This window comes from Thalassophryne amazonica, chromosome 6 (genome assembly GCF_902500255.1).
Source record: "Thalassophryne amazonica chromosome 6, fThaAma1.1, whole genome shotgun sequence".
Taxonomy (NCBI): domain Eukaryota; kingdom Metazoa; phylum Chordata; class Actinopteri; order Batrachoidiformes; family Batrachoididae; genus Thalassophryne; species Thalassophryne amazonica.
In genome coordinates, this window is record NC_047108.1 from 47,360,708 (window position 1) to 47,385,564 (window position 24,857).

General features: G+C 40.3%; 1 protein-coding gene across 2 annotated transcripts in view; it reads right to left on the bottom strand.

Moving 5' to 3' along the window:
* Positions 1–10,864: 10,864 nt before the first annotated feature.
* sdcbp2 (syndecan binding protein (syntenin) 2) overlaps positions 10,865–24,857 on the bottom strand; it is a 64,058-nt gene continuing 50,065 nt past the window's right edge. For both annotated transcript variants that reach the window (XM_034172125.1, XM_034172124.1), the window contains exons 7-9: positions 19,387–19,558; positions 14,629–14,720; positions 10,865–11,419 (exon numbers count right to left, since the gene is read on the bottom strand). In XM_034172125.1, coding sequence (XP_034028016.1) covers positions 11,365–11,419; positions 14,629–14,720; positions 19,387–19,558 — 319 coding nt within the window. In that variant the 3' untranslated portion in view covers positions 10,865–11,364. The remainder of the gene's footprint in view (positions 11,420–14,628; positions 14,721–19,386; positions 19,559–24,857) is intronic.

Genomic DNA, 24,857 nt, shown 5'->3' on the forward strand with positions numbered 1-24,857 from the left:
ATCTATCTTGTTAGTTGGCTATGTACCACAGGCTTTTAAAGTGGCAGTATTAAACCATTACTTAAAAAGCCATCCTTGGACCCAGCTATCTTAGCTAATTATAGGCCAATCTCCAACCTTCCTTTTCTCTCTCAAAAATTCTTGAAAGGGTAGTGTAAAACAGCTAACCTGATCATCTGCAGAGGAATGGTCTATTTGAAGAGTTTCAGTCAGGTTTTAGAATTCATCATAGTACAGAAACAGCATTAGTGAAGGTTACAAATGATCTTCTTATGGCCTTGGACAGTGTACTCATCTCTGTGCTTGTTCTGTTAGACCTCAGTGCTGCTTTTGATACTGTTGACCATAAAATTTTATTACAGAGATTAGAGCATGCCATAGTGTATTAAAGGCACTGCGCTGCGGTGGTTTGATCATATTGTCTAATAGATTACAATTTGTTCATGTAAATGGGAATCTTCTTCACAGACTAAGTTAATTATGGAGTTCCACAAGGGTCTGTGCTAGGACCAATTTTATTCACTTAATACATGCTTCCCTTAGGCAGTATATTAGAACGGTATCTGCTTAAATTTTCATTGTTACGCAGAAAGACTCTGTAGTTTTCTCTGGGCCCCTCCCCAATCGGACCGGAGTGACATGTTTAGCCGCATGTTCTCCTTGAATTGCTGGCTGTCTGAGTGGTGTCCAAAAAATGAGGTGGGCTTCATAGATATTGGCAAAGCTTCTGGGGAAAACCTGGTCTTGTTAGGAGAGACGGCATCCATCCCACTTTGGATGGAGCAGCTCTCATTCTAGAAATCTGGCCAATTTTCTTAAATCCTCCAAACCGTGACTATCCAGGGTTGGGACCAGGAAGCAGAGTTGTAGTCTTACACACCTCTCTGCAGCTCTCTCCCCCTGCCATCCCCTCATTACCCCATCTCCGTAGAGACGGTGCCTGCTCCCAGACTACCAATAACCAGCAAAAATCTATTTAAGCATAAAAATTCAAAAAGAAAAAATAATATAGCACCTTCAACTGCACCACAGACTAAAACAGTTAAATGTGGTCTATTAAACATTAGGTCTCTCTCTTCTAAGGTCCCTGTTGGTAAATGAGTATAATAATTGATCACATATTGATTTATTCTGCCTTACAGAAACCTGGTTACAGCAGGATGAATATGTTAGTTTAAATGAGTCAACACCCCCGAGTCACACTAACTGTCAGAATGCTCGTAGCACGGGCCGGGGCGGAGGATTAGCAGCAATCTTCCATTCCAGCTTATTAATTAATCAAAAACCCAGACAAAAGCTTTAATTCATTTGAAAGCTTGACTCTTAGTCTTGTCCATCCAAATTGGAAGTCCCAAAAACCAGTTTTATTTGTGATTATCTATCTCCACCTGGTCGTTACTGTGAGTTTCTCTGTGAATTTTCAGACCTTTTGTCTGACTTAGTGCTTAGGTCAAGATAAGATAATTATAGTGGGCGATTTTAACATCCACACAGATGCTGAGAATGACAGCCTCAACACTGCATTTAATCTATTATTAGACTCTATTGGCTTTGCTCAAAAAGTAAATGAGTCCACCCACCACTTTAATCATATCTTAGATCTTGTTCTGACTTATGGTATGGAATAGAAGACTTAACAGTATTCCCTGAAAACTCCCTTCTGTCTGATCATTTCTTAATAACATTTACATTTACTCTGATGGACTACCCAGCAGTGGGGAATAAGTTTCATTACACTAGAAGTCTTTCAGAAAGCGCTGTAACTAGGTTTAAGGATATGATTCCTTCTTTATGTTCTCTAATGCCATATACCAACACAGTGCAGAGTAGCTACCTAAACTCTGTAAGTAAGATAGAGTATCTCGTCAATAGTTTTACATCCTCATTGAAGACAACTTTGGATGCTGTAGCTCCTCTAAAAAAGAGAGCTTTAAATCAGAAGTGCCTGACTCCGTGGTATAACTCACAAACTCGTAGCTTAAAGCAGATAACCCGTAAGTTGGAGAGGAAATGGCGTCTCACTAATTTAGAAGACCTTCACTTAGCCTGGAAAAAGAGTCTGTTGCTCTATAAAAAAGCCCTCCGTAAAGCTAGGACATCTTTCTACTCATCACTAATTGAAGAAAATAAGAACAACCCCAGGTTTCTTTTCAGCACTGTAGCCAGGCTGACAAAGAGTCAGAGCTCTATTGAGCTGAGTATTCCATTAACTTTAACTAGTAATGACTTCATGACTTTCTTTGCTAACAAAATTTTAAACTATTAGAGAAAAATTACTCATAACCATCCCAAAGACGTATCGTTATCTTGGCTGCTTCAGTGATGCCTGTATTTGGTTAGACTCTTTCTCTCCGATTGTTCTGTCTGAGTTATTTTCATTAGTTACTTCATCCAACCATCAACATGTTTATTAGACCCCATTCCTACCAGGCTGCTCAAGGAAGCCCTACCATTATTTAATGCTTCGATCTTAAATATGATCAATCTATCTTTGTTAGTTGGCTATGTACCACAGGCTTTTAAGGTGGCAGTAATTAAACCATTACTTAAAAAGCCATCACTTGACCCAGCTATCTTAGCTAATTATAGGCCAATCTCCAACCTTCCTTTTCTCTCAAAATTCTTGAAAGGGTAGTTGTAAAAACAGCTAACTGATCATCTGCAGAGGAATGGTCTATTTGAAGAGTTTCAGTCAGGTTTTAGAATTCATCATAGTACAGAACAGCATTAGTGAAGGTTCCAAATGATCTTCTTATGGCCTCGGACAGTGGACTCATCTCTGTGCTTGTTCTGTTAGACCTCAGTGCTGCTTTTGATACTGGTGGACCATAAAATTGTTATTACAGAGATTAGAGCATGCCATAGGTATTAAAGGCACTGCGCTGCGGTGGTTTGAATCATATTTGTCTAATAGATTACAATTTGTTCATGTAATGGGAATCTTCTTCACAGACTAAAGTTAATTATGGAGTTCCACAAGGTTCTGTGCTAGGACCAATTTTATTCACTTTATACATGCTTCCCTTAGGCAGTATTATTAGACGGTATTGCTTAAATTTTCATTGTTACGCAGATGATACCCAAGCTTTATCTATCCATGAAGCCAGAGGACACACACCAATTAGCTAAACTGCAGGATTGTCTTACAGACATAAAGACATGGATGACCTCTAATTTCCTGCTTTAAACTCAGATAAAACTGAAGTTATTGTACTTGGCCCCACAAATCTTAGAAACATGGGTGTCTACCAGATCCTTACTGTGGATGGCATTACCCTGACCTCTAGTAATACTGTGAGAAATCTTGGAGTCATTTTGATCAGGATAGGTCATTCAAAGCGCATATTAAACAAATATGTAGGGCGGCTTTTTGGCATTTACGCAATATCTCTAAAATCAGAAAGGTCTTGTCTCAGAGTGATGCTGAAAAGCTAATTCATGCATTTATTTCTCTAGGCTGGACTATTGTAATTCATATTATCAGGTTGTCCTAAAGTTCCCTAAAAAGCCTTCAGTTAATTCAAAATGCTGCAGCTAGAGTACTGACGGGGACTAGAAGGAGAGAGCATATCTCACCCATATTGGCCTCTCTTCATTGCTTCCTGTTAATTCTAGAATAGAATTTAAAATTCTCTTCTTACTTATAAGGTTTTGAATAATCAGTCCCATCTTATCTTAGGGACCTCGTAGTACCATATCACCCCATAGAGCGCTTCGCTCTCAGACTGCAGGCTTAGCTTGTAGTTCCTAGGGTTTGTAAGAGTAGAATGGGAGGCAGAGCCTTCAGCTTTCAGGCTCCTCTCCTGTGGAACCAGCTCCCAATTCAGATCAGGGAGACAGACACCCTCTCTACTTTTAAGATTAGGCTTAAAAACTTTCCTTTTTGCTAAAGCTTATAGTTAGGGCTGGATCAGGTGACCCTGAACCATCCCTTAGTATGCTGCTATAGACGTAGACTGCTGGGGGTTCCCATGATGCACTGTTTCTTTCTCTTTTTGCTCTGTATGCACCACTCTGCATTAATCATTAGTGATCGATCTCTGCTCCCCTCCACAGCATGTCTTTTCCTGGTTCTCTCCCTCAGCCCAACCAGTCCCAGCAGAAGACTGCGCCTCCCTGAGCCTGGTTCTGCTGGAGGTTTCTTCCTGTTAAAAGGGAGTTTTTCCTTCCCACTGTAGCCAAGTGCTTGCTCACAGGGGGTCATTTTGACCGTTGGGGTTTTACATAATTATTGTATGGCCTTGCCTTACAATATAAAGCGCCTTGGGGCAACTGTTTGTTGTGATTTGGCGCTATATAAAAAAATTGATTGATTGATTACTTGTAGTTCCTAGGGTTTGTAAGAGTAGAATGGGAGGCAGAGCCTTCAGCTTTCAGGCTCCTCGCCTGTGGAACCAGCTCCCAATTCAGATCAGGAGACAGACACCCTCTTACTTTTAAGATTAGGCTTTAAACTTTCCTTGTTGCTAAAGCTTATAGTTAGGGCTGGATCAGGTGACCCTGAACCATCCTTAGTTATGCTGCTATAGACGTAGACTGCTGGGGGGTTCCCATGATGCAGTTTCTTTCTCTTTTTGCTCTGTATGCACCACTCTGCATTTATCATTAGTGATCGATCTCTGCTCCCCTCCACAGCATGCCCAAACCAGTCCCAGCAGAAGACTGCCCCTCCCTGAGCCTGGTTCTGCTGGAGGTTTCTTCCTGTTAAAAGGGAGTTTTCCTTCCCACTGTAGCCAAGTGCTTGCTCACAAGGGGGTCGTTTTGACCGCTGGGGTTTTACATAATTATTGTATGGCCTTGCCTTACAATATAAAGCGCCTTGGGCAACTGTTTGTTGTGATTGGCGCTATATAAAAAAAAATTGAATTGAATTTATTTTTTTCAAAAACTATATGGATTTCATTCATATGTTTTTACGTCAGACATGCTTGAACCCTCGTGCGCATGCGTGAGTTTTTCCACGCCTGTCGGTGACGTCATTCGCCTGTGAGCACTCCTTGTGGGAGGAGTCGTCCAGCCCCTCATTGGAATTCCTTTGTCTGAGAAGTTGCTGAGAGACTGGCACTTTGTTTGATCAAAATTTTTTCTAAACCTGTGAGACACATCGAAGTGGACACGGTTCGAAAAATTAAGCTGGTTTTCAGTGAAAATTTTAACAGCTGATGAGAGATTTTGAGGTGATACTGTCGCTTTAAGGACTTCCCACGGAGCGAGACGTCGCGCAGCGCTCTCAGGTGCCCTCGTCAGCCTGTTTCAAGCTGAAAACCTCCACATTTCAGGCTCTATTGATCCAGGACGTTGTGAGGAGAACAGAGACGTTCAGAGAAGTCGGTTTCAGCATTTTATCCGATATTCCACTGTTAAAGGAGATTTTTTAATGAAAGACGTGCGGACGGGTCCGCGCGTCGGGACGCAGCCGACGCGGTGCGGCGGCACAGGAAAAACACCTCCGTGTTGATAACCATTTGTTAAAATCCAGGCGGCTTTTGATGGCTTTCAGTGGAGTGAGTATATGAGAAATTGTTTATCAGCTGGACATGTTCCAACTTGTCCTTAAGGCTTCCAACAGAGGTGTTTTTCCTGTGGCGGAGCGTCGCGGCGGCTGTGAGCCGACGCTGCAATCCGCCCGCACGTCTTTCATTAAAAAAAATCTCCTTTAACAGTGGAATATATGGATAAAATGCTGAAACCGACTTCATCTGAAACTTCTGTTCTCTCACAACGTCCTGGATCAATAGAGCCTGAAATGTGGAGGTTTTCAGCTTGAAACAGGCTGACGACGGCGCCTGAGAGCGCTGTGCGACGTCTCGCACCGTGGGAAGTCCTTAAAGCGACAGTATCACCTCAAAATCTCTCATCAGCCGTTAAAATTTTCACTGAAACCAGCTTAATTTTCGAACCGTGTCCACTTCAATGTGTCTCACAGGTTTAGAAAAAATTTTGATCAAACAAAGCGCCAGTCTCTCAGCAACTTCTCAGACAAAGGAATTCCAACGAGGGGCTGGACAACTCCTCCCACAAGGAGTGCCCACAGGTGAATGACGTCACCGACAGGCGTGGAAAAACTCACGCATGTGCACGAGAGTTCAAGCATGTCTGACGTAAAAACATATGAATGAAATCCATATAGTTTTTGAAAAAAATAAAAAGGACCTATACTTTATTGATAGACCTCGTAATTTGAACAATTTGAACTAATAACATGTCCAGGGTGCCACACAAGCATCATGATATGGGCATGTTTCTCCTACTACGTATAATGAAATGTGATAAAGCTTTAATTCACAAGGGGCATGTGTCCATATAGCACCCCCCCCCCCCCCTTCCCCGGGCAGTGCCATCTTTTTCAACAGTTCCAAGGAAAAGAGTGTATGCAGCCAAAGAGGAAAAAGCACCACACCCAGCTTATTTTTATGTTTGGCTACTCCAAGCGCTTTAAGTTGAAAACCTCTCAACTTTTCAGACAGCCGCTGGTATCATGCAGTGACTTTTCAGGAAATCAGTCAGATGGGACAAGACTATCACCCTGACAACCAAAAAAAAATAGAGAAGTTTGTTTTGGCCATCCATCTACCCTGATCTCAGGGACAGCTTTCTCCCCAGAGCTATCACTGCACTGAACAATAACAAATCACTCTAATCCTCACCTTTCAAGTTTCTTGTGCAATATCTGTAAACCATGTGCAATATGATTCCACAGTTGTATATAATTCTCATTTTACATTTTACTTGGTCCACATTTTATTTTATTTAATTTCATTTTACCTTATGTTTATATTAGTTGTACATATACTCTAAATAATTTACCGTTAAATTTCACTATCTTTTATTTGGCTAAAAAGTACTCGCACCACGGGAAAGCACCTTTTTGGAGTTGTACTCAATCTCGTAATGCAAATTACAATGACAATAAAGGCGATTCTGATCTGTACAACATATTACACAAAACTCAGAAACAGTTACAACAGAAACAGAAAAGTTCGATATTGTACACATAATAAACTTGTTAGTTGTGCATTGCTCAAAACTTACAAGTAATGTTGCTTTGTTTATTTTAATAAAATCATGAAAGGACTAAACGTTTCCCAGTTCCTGATCAGCAATTTTCTGCTGGGGGTGGGGTGCTATACACAGTTGGGCACAAGCCTCAACATACTGACGATATGCGTAGTGTTCTAATGACTTAGATCTACGGTCATTCATTTCCTATATCCACTTACTCCAATCAAGAGTCACAGTGGGATGGAGCCAATCCCAGTGTCGCCAACCGAAGGGTCACCTCTAAAAATTGGTCCGCCTTGCCTTCACTGGGCATGCATCATTTCGGAGCATCGGCAGCTCCGAAATGACTTCCTGATGTCTTCCTTGGTCTACCAGTAATGTTTGCCTTTAACAACCTTCCCAGGTTGTTTGTATTTGGCCCAGAGTTTAGACACAGCTGACTGTGAACAACCAACATCTTTTGCAACATTGCGTGATGATTTACCCTCTTTTAAGAGTTTGATAATCCTCTCCTTTGTTTCAATTGACATCTCTCATGTTGGAGCCATGATTCCTGTCAGTCCACTTGGTGCAACAGCTCTCCAAGGTGTGATCACTCCTTTTTAGATGCAGACTAACAAGCAGATCTGATTTGATGCAGGTGTTAGTTTTGGGGATGAAAATTTACAGGGTGATTCCATAATTTATTCCTCAGAATTGAGTGAGTCCATATTTTTTCCCTCTGCTTGGTCTAAAAAAGTAACCGTTACTGACTGCTACAATTTTTTTTTGCTGATTTCTTATAGTGTTTTTTTTAAAGCCAGAAAGATGCTATTTGAAATGACTTTGAGTTATGAGTTTTGTGTTATGTCTGTGATCTGCTTTTTTTCTACAAAATTAAACAACTGAATGAACATCCTCTGAGGCCGGTGATTCCATAATTATTGCCAGGGGTTGTATGGTGTTGGGCCTATATATCGCATACCAGGTATCATGGATCAGTTTGGATATGACAAAATACTTGAAGAGGTCATGTTGCCTTATGCTGAAGAGGACATGCCCTTGAAGTGGGTGTTTCAACAAGACAGTGACCCCAAGCACACTAGTAAACGAGCAAAATCTTGGTTCCAAGTCAACAAAATTAATGCCTCGCGGATGTGAAGAAATCATGAAAAACTGTGGTTATACAACTAAATACTATTTTTTTCACATAAATACTAGTTTATTCATGACTGCTAAAAAAGCAGTTTGAACATAGCAGTTTTTGAGTTTGTAGTGTCAACAGCAGATGCTACTATTATTGTGAACACCCCCTTTTCTACTTTTTTTTTACTAATAGCCCAATTTCATAGCCTTAAGAGTGTGCATATCATGAATGCTTGGTCTTGTTGGATTTGTGAGAATCTACTAGCTTGTTTCCCATGTAACAATAAGAAATATTCTCACAACCTGGATTAATCTTTTTAGTCACATAGCACTATTATTCTGAACACTACTGTATATGTATATTTTGCCTGTTGAAATAAGCTACCTACAGGTTAAAAATACTTATCGTTTTATAGTGAGTAGATTTTATACATTACTATATTCGGATGAACAATTTATACATTTACTTGCCCATCAAAATAAGCGAACTTCGTCAAGAATTTTTCAGTGCACACGTGCAGTTACACGACGTGCCTCATCTCGACAGAACACCGGATCAATGCTTCATTGGTTTAGTGTTGCCAGATAGGAAATATGCAACTATCGTACCAAAACCTCAAAATTATCGTATTTTGGGAGAAATTATCGTACACAAACAAAACGCATACAACTTAGCTAGCGGGGTTTTTTTAATTTTTATTTCCAATGGTGACGGGGGTGGGCTAAGCTACGTATGTGTGCATGTGCAGCCAAAACAGTCTACATTACAGGTCAGTTGTCTTGGGCCCAGGGCCGAGAATTGGAACTCATTACTTTGTATGGAGAGGGGGTGGGCTTTCAAATGACTTTGTCCCCGGGCCGGCCAAAGCTAGCAGCAGCCCTGTGTGTGGTGTATCTTTGATGCCGTCTGAGTGCAACACCTGCGAAATGATTCTTGGGTGTCAGAGAGAAATGCGTGTTTGGGCAACCAACTGAAATTATCGTACATTTTGGATTTTTTTCACATTATTGATCGTACAGAGGGCAAAACTATCGTACAAATATGATAATTATCGTACATCTGGCAACACTGCATTGGTTCAAAGCAAAGCCATGCCCCGCTTTACTTGGGGAGTGTCTGCCAATGTTCTCATGAAGACAGGGAGGAGAAAGACCATGGCTCATGGAAAGCAGTAAACAGAGTGGAGAGGAAGGAAAATTCAGTCCCTTCCTCTGCAGTCCATGCAGACATTGCTGCTGCTTTGATTAGCACAGAATGGGATGTTGCTTTGACAGTGAGACTATCATATTTCAGCCCCAAAACACTCGTGACACCACGTGCGCATGCATGTGTGTGGTTAAATTTTCCAAATGACGGAAATCCGTCATGGTGACGGAGAACTTTAACCCATGTCATAAGGTGTTGTGAGTAGAATTTTGAGAAAAAAAAATTAATTTAATTCATTTTGGAATAAGGCTATAAACAAAATGTGGAAAAAGTGAAGCGCTGTGTATGTATATACACACACACACACCAGAGGTGGGATGAAGTCACTGTCAAGTCATTCTTAAGTTGTGAATCGCAAGTCTCAAGTCAGATTGGTGGTCATTATGACTTGAGACTTGCCGATTCATGACTTGTTGATGACTTTGTCCCACACACACACACACACACATTTTTAAAAATAGTTTTACATGTAAATAATTTAAAGATTCTAATTGCCTAGTAACATGAGTTGTGTTGTTGAGGTGTACGAGTATGTACATAAACTTCTGAACACTACTGTTTTCCTGCCATGATACAGTTTTCTTAATCCAGCAGTACTGTTCTAAATGCAACGTGTTAGAGAACATAAAGACCACTGAGCTAATGGGAACAGAAACTTTATTTGTTTTACAATAATTATCTCGGTTACATTCGTATATAAATTTTAGGATTGTTTTTTTTTTTTAAACAGAATGACAGTGATGTTTATAAGATTGCATAACTAGAAAAATTAAATGAAAACATGCATCCAAAGATGAACAGCATTAAAAAGAACATCATTATATAACAAGTAGGAATTCAGTTAACTGAACTGTGTGTTGCTGTTGCTCATCAGCCAAAAAAGGAATATGAGGGAAATCCTCTTAACACAGCAAAAGAGAGTAAGCTCACGGGCTAAACCCACATCATTAATGATATTCAGCACTGGATTTGAACAAATTTAACAAACAACATACAACTTTGTATTCACTGATTCCGTCATTAACATGAGGCACCACAAACACAGAATAATAAAAGAGCACAGCTCAGTAACTGCTGAAATGGAAACAGGAAAGACAACCTCTTAAAAGGTAGTGGAAAGTGCACTTAGTGGGTCGGTCCAGCACAGGCTCCGTCCACTCGCCTGCCAGGTGTGCTAAACATCCCCTCAAAAATAATGGCTTGACAACATGAAACCTTAAAAAAACACTTTACAGCTGAAGCAAACTGTTTAGATCAGTAATCACATGACACAAGGCTACAGACTGGCTCACTTTTAACATTACTCAGTTTGAGGACAGGTCTGAGTCTCAGCTGGACAGAGCAAATGAAAAACAAACAAGCATCTGCCCAGTTACCTGCACTATCCACTGGAATGTGCACACTCGCTCAGCAGGACACCTGCCTGTGCAGACATCGCCACCTTTTGGTAAATGTGAAAAGAGCTGTATAATGGGTGGTTCATAAATGCATATTTTTAAAGTTGGGATCCTTTTTATATAAATTACAAAAAAAAAAAAAAAAAAAAAAACCTTAAATGTGCATCTGCACAAAACTGATCAGTCTGTGTCAAAAGCTAAAAATCAGTTATGTTGGTAAAACCTACTGAGTGAAAATGACAGCACACCAGGATCAACGCTGCATAACGTCACATAACAGGCTCTCCGCTTCGAGTGATCAGTTATTGCATCACTTCCTGTACACGCGAGAGGCCAAGTGCAGGGACTGAGAGCACAGCCAGTCGGACCATCGGCTTTTACAGCATTTTGAATACACAAGGTGAATGATTCATCTCCACAATGACGGAGGAAGCCCTGAACTCAAGATCGTGTGCTTGGCATATTTAAAAAAAATAGGAAAAAAGAAAGAAAAAGAAGAGGCAACGATGATGTTAATGAGTAAACAGCGGTGACGGTACAGGAGAAGGTTTGTTGAAATGAAGATGGGTGAAGACATGAGGTTAGAAAACAGCGTAACCATCTTGATAGAGGTGTTGATAGTCGTCCTGCTCCTCACACCTCTGGGACAGAGTGGTCCATGGATGACCGCAGGAGACCGGTGGACATTCTGGAAAAACAATTACACACAAACTTGTTATTGGAGAGCAACAATACAAGATCCCAGGTCAGTCAGACTTCACTCATTTCACTGAGGCAAGGTTAAAAACTTCATGAATTTACATGCAGGGGGTGGTCTTGGATCAGATTTATTAAATAATCACTTTGTTAGTGAATGATCAGCAGTAAGGTTTGTTATCTCCTGCATCACCCTGGTCAGTATACAATCCTGTCAAAATTATTAACACCAATATTAGACTGCAAGTACAGACCTTCACATATGTTAGGAAATACATGCAAATTAACCATTTTTTTTTATAATCAGGATACTTAATAAAATCTATAAATTTACTCAAAAACAATAACCGTTTTATTACGTCCACTAAGGACGTAATAAAATCATTGGTGCTTATTTGTCTGTCTGTCTTTCTGTTTGCAGAATTACATCAAAACTACTGCATGGATTTTGACGAAACATTCACCACAAATAGGTATTACGCCATGGAAGATTCCATTAAATGTTGGAGGTGATCCAGATCCAGATTCTGGATCAAGTTTTACTTTATATAGGCCATGAAGAACTACGGTTAGCAGGATTACGTCAAAACTACTGTACCGAATTTGACGAAATTTTCAACAAGGATAGATAATAGGCTATGGAAAATTCCATTAAATTTTGAAGATGATCCAGATCTGGATTAGGTTTCACTTTATATAGGTTTTGAAGGATTACTGTTAGCAGGATTATGTCAAAACTACTACACAGATTTAGACAAATCCAGATCCAGATTCTGGATCAAGTTTCACTTTATATAGGCTTTGAAGCATTACATCAAAACTATTTCACAGATTCTCACCAAATATTCACATTAGGCCAGGGAAGACCCCATTAAATTTTGGAAGTGATCCGGATCCAGATTGTGGATCAAGACTTCCCTTTCCCTTTTTTGAACAGCCACAGTAATTAAGCAATCAACACCAAACTTGGCATGGTGACTGGGGGCACCAAAGGGGACATGGAAGACTCCCCTGAACTTTGGAGGGGATCCAGATCCAAATCCGGATTCTGGATCAAGATTCATATTATATAGTCTCTGAAGGATTATGTCAAAACTACTTCAAAGATTCTCACCAAATTTGCACCACAGATCTATATTAGAGCATGGAAGACTCCACTGAATTTTGGAGGTGATCCAGATCCGGATTCTGGATCAAGATGTCCTTTTATATAGGCTTTGAAGGATTACTTCAAAACTACTTCATGGATTCTCACCAAATTTGCACCACACATTGACGGATCCTGGATCCAGATTGGCTGAAGTCAGAAATCTCTGATTGCTCCTGTTTAGTCATGGAATCACTTTAGGTTACAATTCAAAACAAAGGAAGTAAAAAAAATTCTGTGAGGGTTTTTTATAAACATCCAAACAATTTGCTTCAACCCTTTCTTGATAGACTGATAAAATCCACAAAGAATGAAAAAAAATGAAAATTGAAATGAAAAGAATGAAAATTATAGTCTCCCATGAAAAAACAGCTTTTTTCATGGAAGACTATAATTTGGACTTGATTAAGTATGACTCATTTACAAATTCAACACATTATCATCTTACTTTTTCAACCACACATATTGCAACCAACTAGAATAACTCGTCATTCTGCTACACACTGATAATATATTTTTTAAATTCACTTGAATTCTCTACACAAAGTGGAAATATTCTCTATGCTCTAACAGACCATCTTCCAAATTTCCTTTGTATTGACTTAATTCATATTCAATTTCATAACAAAGAGGTCTTCCAAAGAGATTTTTCTAAGCTCAATGAACAAGCCTTAAATTTTGATTTTCAACAACTGAAATGGACTGCATTTATAAAGCACTTTTCCATCTGTATCAGACGCTCAAAGCACTTTACAATTATGCCTCACATTCACCCCGATGTCAGGGTGCTGCCATACAAGGCGCTCACTACACACCGGGAGCAATAGGGGATTAAAGACCTTGCCCAAGGGCCCTTAGTGATTTTCCAGTCAGGCGGGGATTTGAACCCAGGATTTTCTGGTCTCAAGCCCAACACCTTAACCACTAGACCATCACCTCCCCTAGGTGGTCACTCCACCTAGGGGAGGTGGTCACTCCAGTTTTGTGGTATGAATAATGTCAATGAAATTTTCTCCAGTTTTTTCAGCAAATCTAGTGAGGTTATGCTCATGTTCCTCTGAAAAATATATCAAGGAAGGAAGTCAAATTTAAATCTAAACCCTGGATTTCTTCAGGCCTTAAAACCTCAATTAATCATAAGAACAGAAAATTTATGAAATTTAGAAATCAGTATCTTTTTTTCAAAATTGAAAATTTATAGAAACAAGCTAAATCACCTAATGAATATCCGTAAAAAGAAATATTAAAATGATTTTATGTTTAATAAATTCAATATTAAGAATATATGGAAATGTATTAGGAAAATCATAATTAAGACCCATTTGGCTGCCTCAAAAATTATCTCTTCTAATAAGGTTCTTACAGATGCATATGCATTAGCAAATGAGATCAATACATTTTTTGCAAATGTGGGAAAAAGTACATCAGCATCTCGATATCAAAAGCTAGTGTTTCATTCTCTGAATTCTTACCACCTTCTGCAAGTAATAGTTTTCTAATTCTAAACAACCACGGAAGAAATACAAAATAGAATTTTGGGGCCTAGGTTGGGAAAAGCTTGCGGACCATTTAGTATTTCTGTCCCACTACTTAAATTGTTGAATGTAGAATTTTATTTGAAAGCCAAATTAAAGCAACATTAAAGCCATATTACATACGGAGAAAAAAACCCCCAAACAAACCAGAATGACTGTGTGTACTGGAGTAAGTCATGAAGTGAACACAGGTGAAGTGACCTTCAGGCGGGCACCTGAAGTTATGACACTTGTTTCGTTACATATACCTCTGAATCTGTGTGCATTTTCAGATGCTATATGGCTAATTTTATTTTTACCAGCTACACCAGGACTCGCAAAAGTTAAAGAGGTGGAAGTAATGATTCACAATCTGGTATGTAATTTTTTCAGAGAGTGTTGATAGGAGTACGATCATGCCCTTTAAATATGATACATTGTTTAGGTGACACAGCAGACGCTGCAGCAAAGTGAAATCCTCATAAGCACCAAAATGATTAACTTATGAATAAACAATGCTGAAAGAATGTGCACTCCCACCTTTTAATCATGTGCTCGTAGACAAATTTGGGCATGATGGTGATGGTCATGGCGGTGGAAGAAGTGGCCAGAATGTCCTTAATCTGAGAATCCTAGAAACACACACAAATGTTCACAAATTCAACAACATTAACTCAAACTATAAGTCAACCAGCAGTCATTATGTCTGTGTATACTTATGTTATAACTTGTGTTTTCATCTGCGTTGGTCTGTTGGCAGGATAACTCAAAAAGTAATCAATGGAATTCAATGAAATTTGGTGATTGGTGAGCAGGTGCGCTGGGAAACAAATTATTCAATTTTGGTGAAGATCCAGAACATATTATGGAACTGTGATCCTAAAGAGTGTTTGGCACATAGTAACATTTAACTCAAAAAGTTGAGAGATGGTGTTGATGAAACCGAGTGAGCAGATTGATAATGTACTAGAAAATGAGGGATTTTAATTTGGAACACATTTGGCTTTGGCAGAAGTATGTGCTTATATATATATACGATTTTTTTTTTTTTATTGTAAAAGCACTTTGAAATGCATTATTTGTACTAGAAAGTGCTACACAAAAAAGGTTTATTATCATCATGATTAATCCGCAAAATGCATTGTGATATGTGGATAAATCACGTTTTTCAAAGTCTAAAGTACACGGGGAAGGTGAAATGCATGTTGGGAAATAACGTTTTGGTTTTCAATCATTACACACACACACACACACACACACACACAAAAAGGTTTGCTTCAGAAGATTGCTGACAACTTGAGTGAGGAGCACAGCACAAAATGAATTTTATAGTTAATGACATCAAATGAACAGTGCATTCTGAAAGTATTCACAGTTCTTCATTCATCCACATTTTGTTGTTACAGCCACATTCCTAAATGGAATAAATAAATTTTTTACCCTCAAAATTCTACTCACAACACCCCATAATGACAACATGATAAATATTTTAAATGTTTGCAAATTTATTAAAAATAAAAGCTAAAAAATCCCACGTCCAAGTATTAACATCTTTTTGTGCAATACTTTGTTGAAGCACCTTTGGCAGCAAATACAGCCTCAGGTCTTCTTGATGATGCCTCCAGTTTGGCGCACCCGTCTTTGGACAGTTTTGCCCATTCCTCTTTGCAGCAGCTCTCAAGCTCCATCAGGCTGGATAGGAAGCATTGGTGCAAAGCCATTTTCAGACCTCTCCAGAGATGTTCAACTGGATTCAGGTCTGGGCCACTCTAAGACATTCAGAGAGTTGCCCTGAAGCCACTCCTCTGATATCTTGGCTGTGTGTTTAGGGTCATTGTCCTGCTGAAAGATGAACTGTTGCTCCAGTCTGAAGTAAAGAGCACTCTGGAGCAGGTTTTCATCCAGGATTTTGCTGTACATTGCTGAATTCATCTTCCCCTCAATCTTGACTAGTCTCCCAGTTCCTGCCACTGAAATACAGTGAGGAAAATAAGTATTTGAACACCCTGCAGTTTTGCAAGTTCTCCCACTTAGAAATCATGGAGGGATCTGAAATTTTCATCTCATGTCCACTGTGAGAGACATAATCTTAAAAAAAAAAAAAATGTAAAGCACAATGTATGATTTTGTTTTTTTTTAAATAATTTATTTGTATGTTACTGCTGCAAATAAGTATCTGAACACCTGTGAAAGTCAATGTTAATATTTGGTACAGTAGCCTTTGGTTGCAATTACAGAGGTCAAACATTTCCTGTAGTTTTTCACCAGGTTTGCACACACTGCAGCTGGGATTTTGGTCCACTCCTCCATACAGATCTTCTCGAGAGCTTCCAGGTTTGGAGTTTCAGCTCCCTACAAAAATTTTCTATGGAGTTCAGTCTGGAGACTGGCCAGGCCACTCCAGGACCTTGAAATGCTTCTTACGGAGACCCTCCTTAGTTGCCCTGGCTGTGTGTTTGGGGTCATTGTCATGCTGGAAGACCCAGCCATGACCCATCTTCAATGCTCTTACTGATGGAAGGAGGTTGTTTGCCAAAATCTCGTAATACATGACCCCATCCATCCTCCCTTCAATACGGTGCAGTCGTCCTGTCCCCTTTGCATAAGAGCACCCCCAGAGCATGATGTTTCCACCCCCATGCTTCACGATTTGGATAGTTTTCTTGGGGTTGTTCTCATCCTCTAAACATGGTAAGTGGAGCTGATTCCAAAAAGCTCTATTCTTGTCTCATCTGCCCACATGACCTTCTCCCATGCGTCCTCTGGATCATCCAGATGGTCACTGGTGAACTTCAAACGGGCCTGGACATGTGCTGGCTTGAGCAGGGGGACCTTGCTGCCCTGCAGGATTTTAAACCATGACAGCATCTTGTGTTACTAATGTAATCTTTGTGACTGTGGTCCCAGCTCTCTTCAGGTCATTGACCAGGTCCTCCTGTGTAGTTCTGAGCTTTCTCGGAATCATCCTTACCTCACAAAGTGAGATCTTGCATGGAATCTCAGACCGAGGGAGATTGACAGTCATCTTGTGTTTCTTCCACTTTCTAATAAATAATCATAACAGTTGTTGTCTTCTACCAAGCTGCTTGCCTGTTGTCCTGTAGTTCATCCCAGCCTTATGCAGGTCTACAGTTTTGTCCCTGGTGTCCTTAGACAGCTCTTTGGTCTTGGCTATAGTGGACAGGTTGGAGTGTGACTGATTGAGTGTGTGAACAGGTGTCTTTTATACAGGTAACAAGTTCAAACAGGTGCAATTAATACAGGTAAAGAGTGCAGAATAAGAGGGCTTCTTAAATAAAAATCAACAGGTCTGTGAGAGCCAGAATTCTTGCTGACTGGTAGGTGTTCAAATACTTATTTGCAGCAGTAACATACAAATAAATTATAATCATACATTGTGATTTCCGGATTTTTATTTATTTATTTATTTTTTTTAGATTATGTCTCTCACAGTGGACATGCACCTAAGATGAAAATTTCAGACCCCTCCATGATTTCTAAGTGGGAGAACTTGCAAAACCGCAGGGTGTTCAAATACTTATTTTCCTCACTGTACATCCCTATAGCATGATGCTGCCACCACCATGCTTCACTGTAGGGATGTTGCCTTGTTTCCGCCAAACATGATGGCTGGCATTCATGCCAAAGAGTTCAATCTTTGTCTCATCAGACCAAAGTTTCTCATGGTCTGAGAGTCCTTCAGGTGGCTTTTGGCAAACTCCAGGCAGGCTGCCATGTGCCTTTCACTAAGTCGTGGCTTCCATATGGCCACTCTATCATATAGGCCTGATTGGTGGATTGCTGCAGAGATGGTTGTCCTTCTGGAAAGTTCTCCCCTCTCCACAGAAGAATGCTGGATCCCTGACAGAGTGACCAGCGGGTTCCTGGTCACCTCCCTGACTAAGGCCCTTCTCCCCCGATCGCTCAGTTTGGACGGGCAGCCAGCTCTTGGAAGGGTCCAGGTGTATCTGATCTTCCATTTACTGATGACTGAGGCCACGGTGCTCATTAAGACATTCAAAACAGCAGATATTTCTGTACCCTTCCCCAGACAATTCTGTCTCAGAGGTCTACAGACAATTTCTTTGACTTCATGCTTGGTTTGTGCTCCAACATGCACCATCAACTGTGGGACCTTATATGTCGACAGGTGTGCCCCTTTCCAAATCATGTCCAATCAACTGAATTTACCCCAGGTTGACTCCAATTAAGCTGTAGAAACATCTTAAGGATGATCAGTGGAAACAGGATACACCTGAGCTAAATTTTGAGCATTGTGTGTATAATTTTGAGAGGAAAAAAAAAAGAAGAATTTCACCCATTTTGGAATAAGAGAGTAACATAAAATGTGAAAAAGTGAAGCCTTATGAATAATTTACAGGTTTACTGTAAGTTTTTGTTGATTTTGGATTAATGGCTTTTTCCTGATTCAACCGAGGTGGTCATCATCCTGTACAAGAAAGGCCAGAGTCACCTCCACCTCCTGAGGAGACTGAGATCCTTTGGAATGAGCAGGCCTCTGCTTAAGACTTTCTATGACTCTGTTGTAGCCTCTGCTCTCCTCTATGCTGTCGTCTGTTGGGCCCCGGGCAGCACAGAGTGGGACAGGAAGAGACTGAACAGTTTCAGTTTCAGTTTATTTGCCATTTGCAGTAAAACTACATTGGAAAAAAACAAGCTGGTCAGGAAGTCCAGCTCTGTCCTGGGCTGTCCCCTGGACTCTTTGGAGGAGGTGGCTGACAGGAGGGTGTTAGTCAAGTTCAAATCCATCATAGACAACTCTTCTCACCCTCTGCACCGGACTGTAGTGGAGCTGAGTAGCTCCTTCAGTGACAGACTGAGGCACCCTCAGTGCAAGAAGGAACGATACCGCAGGTCGTTCATCCCTGCTGCTGTCAGACTGTACAATAAAACTGTGAAATAACCACATGCAATAATATGTCCACAAATCATGTGCAATAACAACTTGTTTACAAATTCCAGGACTAGTGTCACCTTATCACATCTTAACTCCACTTCACATATTGTAAATAAGATGCTCATATTTTTTCAATTGCAATCATGTTTATATAATTTCTACCTCATTTTCTTATATTATTGTATTGTCACAAGTATTATTATTGGTTATCTTTGCACATGCTGTCTGATGCACATTTTCCTCAACTCACACTCATCTTGTGTGTTTTTTAAGAGCTGACATAACATGTGAATTTCTCCACTGTGAAATCAATAAAGTCTTATCATATCAGTGAAAAACAATCTGAGGAAAAGTGGCTTTAAGAAAATCAAATCTCTCACCTTTAGTCCAATAACATTTTGTCCATTGATTTCGCAGATGTAGTGATCGGTCAGCAGGCCGTTGCGGGCTGCAGATCCATCCTTTACAAGTGAGGTGATTTTACCAGACTTGTAGATAAAGCCAACATGCCCCGCACTGTCTTTGTGCATGGTGACAATGCGCTGAAATGGCCTAGAACAAGAAACATTTGGGAAATTATTTGAAAATTATTTGAAAACCAAGCCTTTAGTTGGATATGTATAAGAAAGGAAGAAAAGAAAAAAAGACCTACAAAATAAAAACATTCAAAATACACTAAAACAAAAGCCAAGTGACAGAGATACTGTGACAAAAACACATACGAGTACATACATACATACGAGGTCTGTCCATAAAGTATAGGTCCTTTTTATTTTTTTCAAAAACTATATGGATTTCATTCATATGTTTTTACGTCAGACATGCTTGAACCCTCGTGCGCATGCGTGAGTTTTTCCACGCCTGTTGGTGACGTCATTCGCCTGTGAGCACTCCTTGTGGGAGGAGTCGTCCAGCCCCTCGTCGGAATTCCTTTGTCTGAGAAGTTGCTGAGACTGGCGCTTTGTTTGATCAAAATTTTTTCAAAACCTGTGAGACACATCGAAGTGGACATGGTTCGAAAAATTAAGCTGGTTTTCAGTGAAAATTTTAACGGCTGATGAGAGATTTTGAGGTGACACTGTCGCTTTAAGGACTTCCCACAGTGCGAGATGTCGCACAGCGCTCTCAGGCGGCGTCATCAGCCTGTTTCAAGCTGAAAACCTCCACATTTCAGGCTCTATTGATCCAGGACGTCGTGAGAGACCAGAGAAGTTTCAGAAAAAGTCGCTTTCAGCATTTTATCCGGATATTCCACTGTTAAAGGAGATTTTTTTTAATGAAAGACGTGCGGACGGGTCCGAGCGTCGGCTCGCAGCCGCCGCGACGCTCCGTCGCAGGAAAAACACCTCCGTTGGAAGCCTTAAGGACAAGTTGGAACATGTCCAGCTGTTAAACAATTTCTCATATACGCACTCCACTGAAAGCCATCAAAAGCCGCCTGGATTTTACAAATGGTTATCAACACGGAGGTGTTTTTCCTGTGCCGCCGCTCCGCGCCGGCTGCGTCCCAACGCGGACCCGTCCGCACGTCTTTCATTAAAAAAATCTCCTTTAACAGTGGAATATCCGGATAAAATGCTGAAACCGACTTCTTCTGAAACTTCTCTGTTCTCTCACGACGTCCTGGATCAATAGAGCCTGAAATGTGGAGGTTTTCAGCTTGAAACAGGCTGATGACGCCGCCTGAGAGCGCAGCGCGACGTCTCGCTCCGTGGGAAGTCCTTAAAGCGACAGTATCACCTCAAAATCTGTGTCTCACAGTTTTAGAAAAAAAATTTAGAAAAAATTTTGATCAAACAAAGCGCAAGTCTCTCAGCAACTTCTCAGACAAAGGAATTCCGACGAGGGGCTGGACGACTCCTCCCACAAGGAGTGCTCACAGGCGAATGACGTCACCGACAGGAGTGGAAAAACTCACGTATGCGCACGAGGGTTCATGCATGTCTGACGTAAAAACATATGAATGAAATCCATATAGTTTTTGAAAAAAATAAAAAGGACCTATACTTTATGGACAGCCCTCATATACACATACATACACATATACACACATATACACATACATACGTACTCAATCAATCAATTTTATTTATATAGCGCCAAATCACAACAAACAGTTGCCCCAAGGCGCTTTATATTGTAAGGCAAGGCCATACAATAATTACGTAAAAACCCCAACGGTCAAAACGACCCCCTGTGAGCAAGCACTTGGCGACAGTGGGAAGGAAAAACTCCCTTTTAACAGGAAGAAACCTCCAGCAGAACCAGGCTCAGGGAGGGGCAGTCTTCTGCTGGGACTGGTTGGGGCTGAGGGGAGAGAATCTGGAAAAAGACATGCTGTGGAAGAGAGCAGAGATCAATCACTAATGATTAAATGCAGAGTGGTGCATACAGAGCAAAAAGAGAAAGAAACACTGTGCATCATGGGAACCCCCCAGCAGTCTAAGTCTATAGCAGCATAACTAAGGGATGGTTCAGGGTCACCTGATCCAGCCCTAACTATAAGCTTTAGCAAAAAGGAAAGTTTTAAGCCTAATCTTAAAAGTAGAGAGGGTGTCTGTCTCCCTGATCTGAACTGGGAGCTGGTTCCACAGGAGAGGAGCCTGAAAGCTGAAGGCTCTGCCTCCCATTCTACTCTTACAAACCCTAGGAACTACAAGTAAGCCTGCAGTCAGAGCGAAGCGCTTTATTGGGGTGATATGGTGCTATGAGGTCCCTAAGATAAGATGGGACCTGATTATTCAAAACCTTATAAGTAAGAAGAAGAATTTTAAATTCTATTCTAGAAGTAACAGGAAGCCAATGAAGAGAGGCCAATATGGGTGAGATATGCTCTCTCCTAGTCCCCGTTAGTACTCTAACTGCAGCATTTTGAATTAACTGAAGGCTTTTCAGGGAACTTTTAGGACAAGAGATATTGCGCAAATGCAAAAAAGCAGTCCTACATATTTGTTTAATATGCGCATTGAATGACATATCCTGATCAAAAATGACTGCAAGATTTCTCACAGTATTACTAGAGATCAGGGTAATGCCATCCAGAGTAAGGATACATACTCTGGTTAGACACCATGTTTCTAAGATTTGTGGGGCCAAGTACAATAACTTCAGTTTTATCTGAGTTTAAAAGCAGGAAATTAGAGGTAATCCATGTCTTTATGTCTGTAAGACAATCCTGCAGTTTAGTTAATTGGTGTGTCCCCTCTGGCTTCATGGATAGATAAAGCTGAGTATCATCTGCGTAACAATGAAAATTTAAGCAATGTTGTCTAATAATACTGCCTAGGGGAAGCATGTATAAAGTGAATAAAATTGGTCCTAGCACAGAACCTTGTGGAACTCCATAATTAACCTTAGTCTGTGAAGAAGATTCCCCATTTACATGAACAAATTGTAATCTATTAGATAAATATGATTCAAACCACCGCAGCGCAGTGCCTTTAATACCTATGGCATGCTCTAATCTCTGTAATAAAATTTTATGGTCAACAGTATCAAAAGCTGCACTGAGGTCTAACAGAACAAGCACAGAGATGAGTCCACTGTCTGAGGCCATAAGAAGATCATTTGTAACCTTCACTAATGCTGTTTCTGTACTATGATGAATTCTAAAACCTGACTGAAACTCTTCAAATCGACCATTCCTCTACAGATGATCAGTTAGCTGTTTTACAACTACCCTTTCAAGAATTTTTGAGAGAAAAGGAAGGTTGGAGATTGGCCTATAATTAGCTAAGATAGCTGGGTCAAGTGATGGCTTTTTAAGTAATGGTTTAATTACTGCCACCTTAAAAGCCTGTGGTACATAGCCAACTAATAAAGATAGATTGATCATATTTAAGATCGAAGCATTAAATAATGGTAGGGCTTCCTTGAGCAGCCTGGTAGGAATGAGGTCTAATAGACATGTTGATGGTTTGGAGGAAGTAACTAATGAAAATAACTCAGACAGAACAATTGGAACAAAAGAGTCTAACCAAATACCGGCATCACTGAAAGCAGCCAAAGATAACGATACGTCTTTGGGATGGTTATGAGTAATTTTTTCTCTAATAGTTAAAATTTTATTAGCAAAGAAAGTCATGAAGTCATTACTAGTTAAAGTTAAAGGAAGACTCGGCTCAATAGAGCTCTGACTCTGTCAGCCTGGCTACAGTGCTGAAAAGAAACCTGGGGTTGTTCTTAGTTTCTTCAATTAGTGATGAGTAGTAAGATGTCCTAGCTTTATGGAGGGCTTTTTTATAGAGCAACAGACTCTTTTTCCAGGCTAAGTGAAAATCTTCTAAATTAGAGAGACGCCATTTCCTCTCCAGTTTACGGGTTATCTGCTTTAAGCTGCGAGTTTGTGAGTTATACCACGGAGTCAGGCACTTCTGATTTAAAGCTCTCTTTTTCAGAGGAGCTACAGCATCCAAAGTTGTCTTCAATGAGGATGCAAAACTATTGACAAGATACTCTATCTCACTTACAGAGTTTAGGTAGCTACTCTGCACTGTGTTGGTATATGGCATTAGAGAACATAAAGAAGGAATCATATCTTTAAACCTAGTTACAGCGCTTTCTGAAAGACTTCTAGTGTAATGAAACTTATTCCCCACTGCTGGGTAGTCCATCAGAGTAAAGGTTATTAAGAAATGATCAGACAGAAGGGAGTTTTCAGGGAATAATGTTAAGTCTTCAATTTCCATACCATAACTCAGAACAAGATCTAAGATATGATTAAAGTGGTGGGTGGACTCATTTACATTTTGAGCAAAGCCAATTGAGTCTAATAATAGATTAAATGCAGTGTTGAGGCTGTCATTCTCAGCATCTGTGTGGATGTTAAAATCGCCCACTATAATTATCTTATCTGAGCTAAGCACTAAGTCAGACAAAAGGTCTGAAAATTCACAGAGAAACTCACAGTAACGACCAGGTGGACGATAGGTAATAACAAATAAAACTGGTTTTTGGGAATTCCAATATGGATGGACAAGACTAAGAGTCAAGCTTTCAAATGAATTAAAGCTCTGTCTGGGTTTTTGATTAATTAATAAGCTGGAATGGAAGATTGCTGCTAATCCTCCGCCTCGGCCCGTGCTACGAGCATTCTGGCAGTTAGTGACTCGGGGGTGTTGACTCATTTAAACTAACATATTCATCCTGCTGTAACCAGGTTTCTGTAAGGCAGAATAAATCAATATGTTGATCAATTATTATATCATTTACTAACAGGGACTTAGAAGAGAGAGACCTAATGTTTAATAGACCACACTTAACTGTTTTAGTCTGTGGTGCAGTTGAAGGTGCTATATTATTTTTTCTTTTTGAATTTTTATGCTTAAATAGTTTTTTGCTGGTTATTGGTGGTCTGGGAGCAGGCACCGTCTCTACGGGGATGGGGTAATGAGGGGATGGCAGGGGGAGAGAAGCTGCAGAGAGGTGTGTAAGACTACAACTCTGCTTCCTGGTCCCAACCCTGGATAGTCACGGTTTGGAGGATTTAAGAAAACTGGCCAGATTTCTAGAAATGAGATCTGCTCCATCCAAAGTGGGATGGATGCCGTCTCTCCTAACAAGACCAGGTTTTCCCCAGAAACATTGCCAATTATCTATGAAGCCCATCTCATTTTTTGGACACCACTCAGACAGCCAGCAATTCAGGGAGAACATGCAGCTAAACATGTCACTCCCGGTCCGATTGGGGAGGGGCCCAGAGAAAACTACAGAGTCCGACATTGTTTTTGCAAAGTTACACACCGATTCAATGTTAATTTTAGTGACCTCCGATTGGCGAAACCAGGTGTCATTACTGCCGACGTGAATTACAATCTTACCAAATTTACGCTTAGCCTTAGCCAGCATTTTC